The sequence below is a fragment of the Varanus komodoensis genome, unplaced genomic scaffold (genome assembly GCF_004798865.1).
Source record: "Varanus komodoensis strain SLA01 unplaced genomic scaffold, ASM479886v1 scaffold29_1, whole genome shotgun sequence".
NCBI classification, from domain to species: Eukaryota; Metazoa; Chordata; class Lepidosauria; order Squamata; family Varanidae; genus Varanus; species Varanus komodoensis.
The window spans coordinates 1,747,461-1,753,611 of record NW_025335759.1 but is presented as its reverse complement, the minus strand read 5'-3'; the positions used below and the strand labels follow the sequence as shown (position 1 = coordinate 1,753,611).

Below are 6,151 nucleotides of genomic sequence, written 5' to 3'. Positions count from 1 at the left end.
TGTCTCAATACAACCTTCTTTGAGAAAGCGTTGAAGGGCTTCAATCTGAAAAGCAGTTTAAATTACCTTCTGGAGGAGCATCTGCCTTTGAAGATGTCAGTTTTGCCTTCACTTATGTTCTGCATACACATGTCTATCATGGACAAAAATATTACAAACACACATTTCTAAAAATATGAGGTAGCAGGAGGGGAAAGAAGTGGGGGTATGAAAAAGGTCTAAATCATTTCCAGAGCCTTGGACACCACAAGACCCTTTCCCAACCTTGTGCCTTCCAGTACAGGTTACTGCTGAAGTGATTTTAAAATGGCTCAGCTTGCGAGCTCTTACCAGCTTGCTGACAGCAGAGAACACAAGAGAACACAAGAGCTTACTTCCCCATAGCTAGGAAGAGACAAACAATTGGGCACACCTTCTGAATTCCCCAAGTTGTGGAGTGTGACTCAAGCAGAATTGCAAAAGAGGAAGAAAATAGGCCTCAGGCTAGAGATGAAATGCCACAGAACAAGGTAAGGCAAGGGGGAAAAATGGGACAGGAGCGATATAAGAGCTGTGAAGGAAACTCCAGAGGAGAGGAGGGGGGAAGCGAACATACAGTAAATGCAACAGCAGGAAAACATTCTTCAGGTTTGGGAATCACAGAACCTCTTTAGATTCAGTACTATCACATATGGGAATGTCAAATTCCCAATACCTGAATGTATTGCAGGTAAGAAGCAGGCTCAAGAAACATGTGGCACTGAAAGTGACATGGACAGGAAAGTCTACCCCCTGGCATTGACTGTGTAGGTTCTGGAGAGCCTTTCACTGGAGACCCTATACAAGTACTGCCCCTTGCAGAAGCCATGATGGAGGGAAGACTCAAGAATGCTGCCCTAAACGGCCACCAGGTATTTTTGTCCAAGCTCTCCAGGTCCTTAAACAAAGTTCTTTCCCCTAATCTGCTACCAGCTCCTTTCACCTGGAGATTCCAGACACTGAACTGGGGGCCTTCCACCTGTTAAAATATATGCTCAGCCACTGCACTGCAGCTCTTCAACAAGCTGGTGGCTTCAACTGGTGTAAGGCATGTTCATAATATGCCCACATATGTGCATATGCCCATCTCTTACCATTTCCACGCATTCAGAGACGCCACTGCATGCTAAGTCAATCCAAACCAATTGAGGATAGGTTTGTATGAAAGATATGAAGCATTTTACATTGTGTTTAACAGCCCAGGCTGTGCAAGACAACCGGAATTGTAGCTATTTTCAGTTCAGTTGCTTCCCAAAATGCCACTGCATGCATTCAACACTTTTGGCTCCTTGAACATCCAGAAACCTGGAGACGCTTTTGGGATATTTACCTGCATATAGCTATTCACATCACTTATACTTTGAAGATTGATATTTTCAATCTTTTAAAATCTTAAACCTTTTAAAATCTTAAAGTCAAATGCAGATACTGAATTAGTATGTGGGTATCTGCAATATATGTCCTTGATGTAGGCTTGAACATTGAAGCTCAGGCTTCAGCTCCACAGTTCCTTAAAGACAAAGGGCAGTATTGGACCACATGTTTGGAAGGCTCCAGGCTGTTTTAGAGGTTTGTTTTTACTACTGGAGAAGCACTAGCCCTATATAGGTGTTTGCAAAACATGTACAGCTGAAGCGGACCAGGTACGTGAATGCACAAATACACCAAGTATTCCCTCATGCCCAGGTAGCCCCTAAACCTTCCCACTTGAGCATGAAAAACTGGTTGAAGGTTGTAAACTTCCATAGTCATGTCAAAGGCTCTCCATAACCATCTGTTCAAAGAGGATATTGGACACAATAGGCCTTCCATGTACAAGTATGGTCCTTATGTTCTTGGGAATGTTTTCTCCAGCTCATTCAGTTACTCAAATACAAGCAAAATAGGCAACTCAGCACCTTTTTGATTGGCCTGCGAGAGAGCAGCCTAACCGATGCTCCAGAAAGCGTTCTTGAAGTAGTACTATAAGAGAAGGGTGTGGCTGGAATGCAGCCATTAAAAAAACTGTATGCAACAAGAGTCATGCTAAACCTCATGACTGCACTCAGGAGTAGTATGAAGCAACAGGGAAGGCAAACATTAGCAGTGCCTAATCATGCAGCATTTATGTGGGTCAGAGCATCCAAGTGGTTTGTCTGGATTAGCAGAAAATGAAGCACAGATGACTGAAACAAGAGTCTAAGAGGAAGTGGTGAGTCACATGTTAGTCTTCCAAAAATTTTCTACACCTGGTTTAAGAAAACCTTCCTTCACAGTTGTACATAGGTTTGTGAACAGCTGAGCCAGCTGTTAGGTTCCAGGGCAAAGTCAGACACACCCCAAGTGTACAAATTCCACTTAGACATTGAAGCTAATTATAAATAGCCCCTAGCACTTCATTGCTGGCTTCGTACCGGAGTGTCATTTGCCACTGAAACCAACAGCCAGCAGCAGAAAGACCAAGAAATCAGGGTTTAAGCAAGCTAAGTGTTAAGCTCTGTAAGGCCTTACTGATTTGGGGAGCAGCTCCAAATACACACTTCACATTTGAGAATTAGGTTGCAGAACCATCCTTCCACCAGGTTTACAATTCTTGCTAGTTTCATAGATATTGCAGATAACAGTTTAAAACTGCAGTTTTTCACAATGGAATACTGATGTGCCAAGATACAGGCTGGACTGACAATTACAAACGACTGAGCCACCAAGAGCCACCACCAAAAAGGTTTGGGTAAAAATTTATTTTACAATACGGAACATTGCCACTAATAGAGTACTCAGTGTGATTTGTTTATTTACAAAGATGGAGCTGGAACTGGTAATCTGACTGGCCAGTCACTCATCTGCAATCCTGGAACCCAGTTGTGAATCAGAGCCAGGGGATGATTTCAGCTCCATGCAGTTGTGTTGCGAACTTCAACTGTGAAGTCCAACTACTTATCTTCGTTCCAGGCTTCAATTCTCACTATCGGTAAGTGAAAATCGATGCAGATGAAAGCTTGACAACTGGTCTAGATGAGCAGGGAAGTCACCTGGCCCCATTTTCAGCACCTGATCTGGAGCTGAACACTTTTGGAGACCCGATGGTGATCTGAACAGCAAATCCTTGGTACACAGAACATTAAATTACAGGGACTACAAGTAAATGCGATGGTGGTATCTTCCTAAATTAGCCAAGGGTTCTAAGAGCAGTAGGTTTGGCCCTCAACATCACACCATGAACCTCAGGCAAACGGGCAGAGGACAGAAAATACTTGACCAAGATTTGATCATACTGAAAACAAAGATCCTACTGGAAAAGCAAGAAGGGGTTAGCTGTGGCAATACGGGAGTGTCCACTGGAGCCTGGAAGAGCCAGACTCATTCACGCTGTTCCATCTTCACTTTGGGGGGCCTCAAAAAGGTCCTGTTTTTCTTTTCTTTCTTCCCTTTTGCTTTTGTTTGGAAGTTCCTCCAGCTGTCTACACGTCCATCCCGACTCTCCTAGACATGAGGAAGATGAGGAGGGAAACAGTTAAGTTCAACTATGAAACTAGAGCTTTCATTTCCTGTCTGTATCCAACAGGAAATAGTCTCTGAGAAGTCCAAGGAGCTTAGATTGCCAGAAGTCCTCTTGAAAGACAGAAAAAACAATCTGATGACATATTTTATTTTCACCAAAGACAGGGATTGCAGAATAAAAGAAGCCCCATATATACTAGATGCAAAATGCCACTTTCTGGGTTTTGTGCAAAAGCATAAGCCCACTAATCTCTATGTATTTTGCAACATGTTCCTCTGTCATCTTATAGCCTTTTATGTTGTCCTTGGGGAAAAACTGTGGTTCTGTGAAATTTTATAATGGTGTTGCTTTGGATTGATGGATATTATTGTTCTATTGTCATTTTAATAGTATTTTTATTGTGCATTTTTTAGCGTTGTACCCCACTCAGGAGCCTTACTGGCTAACACACAATGGGATAAAAATCCAATAAATAAATATGTGCAAGACTTTAGAAAGAAGAAATAGAACTAAGTTAGGGAAACCCATGGGCTGACTCTGGAAAAAGCAGTTTTTGTAGGTTCCATTTCCAAAATCTAGTTCAATATACTCAACAGACAAACACAACAAAGAAGTGTCGGGCAGAGCCAAAGTTAAATGACAAAGCAAGTGCAACAAAAGGTTCTAGTTTCAATCTGTGGCATCAGCAGTAAATAGCCCGGTCCAGCAGGACGGCAGGAAAAGACACCTGCCCGAGGCCTTGTGTAATTGCTGACAAATCAGGCAGCATCAAGTCTTCAGATGCAAACACCCTCCTGCCATCACAGGGCTGATTTTAGTGACATCAATAAGAGTAGAAGATGCAACAAAATCTTCCCATGTTTCAAGAATTTCTGAGAGATATTTGAAGAATTTCTGGGGAGTGCTGAACTAGCCCTAGAACTAAACTGTGCACTTTCGTAAAAACAAATGGGTATATTTAGAGAACACTCTTCTCTTACTAGCCTTATAGCATGATCCCTAGCACTTTAATTCATGCAAGACTCACTTGGTTAAAAACAAATAAATTTATCAAATAAATTAATGCCCTTTATATGTATTTATAAGATAAATAAATGCCCTTTTAAGATTAAGCACAGACACCCCCAAAGTGTATTGAATAAATGAACAAACCTCAAAGTTTTTCTGCCACTCTCGTTCACGCTTGGCTTTCTCTTGAGCCTCTATTTCTTCTTCTCTCTGTCGCTTCCTGGAACAGAAAGCAGGGAGGAAATGTAACATTATCTGCCCTATGGGAATGCAGCAGCCTGAAGGGATGAGGCCAAGACTAGGTTAAGGGTCAGTTTTGGCAGGAGAGGCAAATAGGATGAACTAAAGAAGACAGGTTGAACGCTACCCATGACAAAAATCTGAGATGGAACAGAGGGAGTTTAAGCAAGATTAACATGTATATACATGTTTTCCTGTTATGGGTGTCTATCCATCTCCACACACACCTGAATTTGTGTGCCTCTGAAAAGAAGTAGCATATATTCTATAGCCTAAGTTTTAGCCATAGAATAAGGTACAAATTCAACTAAAAGTTGTTACTGTATGAAGAAAGGGGATCCATTTCCAAACATTTTACTGAAAAATACTGTACAATAGGCTTACTGTATTTTATAGCAAGAACTATGACATATGCTTATTCATACACCTGTCCCTTGTACCACCCTCCGGAGCAATTACCTCTTGTTGTAAAACACCATTTTAAACAAAGGAATTGAAATGTACCATATTTGACACTTTTGCTTCAATTAAAAAAAGGCTCCTGGAAGTAGAACGCCAGACAGCATAATAAAAAGAAGCACTCAGAGAAGAAGACACTTGATAAAAGAATAAACCTGCCTGGGTTCAAAGGTAATGGGAGGTAATAAGGAGAAGCTGGATTTCTTATCTAGCAGGACTGGCAAGACCCAGACTGCCCCCTGGAGTCCCATCTGGATGTTGCCATATGAGCACACAGTATTTTCCTTCTTCTATTTCCCTCACACCAGATTATTTTCCCTATGACTTTGGAAATATTTGACGAAAGTATTTCATTTCTTTGCACATCAAAAATCATTATGCAAAAGATGGAGCACAGATTAGGGACACAACAGGCAGGTTCAAATCCCTACTCAGCTATAAAGCTCAAAGAACTGCACACTGTAGCCATTTATCCCTTCATTCAACCTATATTGCAGGAATCAAGTGTCTTGTAATACCATGAAAACAAGCAAGTTATGAAACAGACACAGGTATAAAGGAAATGCATTTGTACACAATGCCAAATAAATAAATGGGCTATGAAATACAGGAAGTAGAAGTTAGTGACAATTCTATGCAAAACTTAAATGGATACAACAAAACTAAGATTCATAAATTTCAGTAATACATGATCACATTTTTCATAATTACTGTATCAGCATGAACAGTCACTCTGGTTTTTTAAACTTTTAAGCTTTGCACAGCAGTATGATGCATTTCACAGCCACAGTTTACAATGTGCTCTCTCTCACACATGCTTTCACTCTTTGTGAGAAGATTTAGGCACCAATATCTCTTGGACCTGATGAGGTACGGTCTGGTCCACAAGCTATTAGGCCAAAACAAAGCTCATTAGTCTTATAAGGTATCACAAGCTCTCAATTC

The 6,151-nt window shown here is 41.1% G+C and overlaps 1 protein-coding gene across 1 annotated transcript in view; it reads right to left on the bottom strand.

Annotated features, from left to right (window-relative positions):
- Nucleotides 1–2,723: 2,723 nt before the first annotated feature.
- Nucleotides 2,724–6,151, bottom strand: part of DNAJC8 (DnaJ heat shock protein family (Hsp40) member C8) — an 8,861-nt gene continuing 5,433 nt past the window's right edge. The window contains exons 8-9 of the mRNA XM_044434852.1: nt 4,652–4,727; nt 2,724–3,480 (exon numbers count right to left, since the gene is read on the bottom strand). Coding sequence (XP_044290787.1) covers nt 3,358–3,480; nt 4,652–4,727 — 199 coding nt within the window. The 3' untranslated portion in view covers nt 2,724–3,357. The remainder of the gene's footprint in view (nt 3,481–4,651; nt 4,728–6,151) is intronic.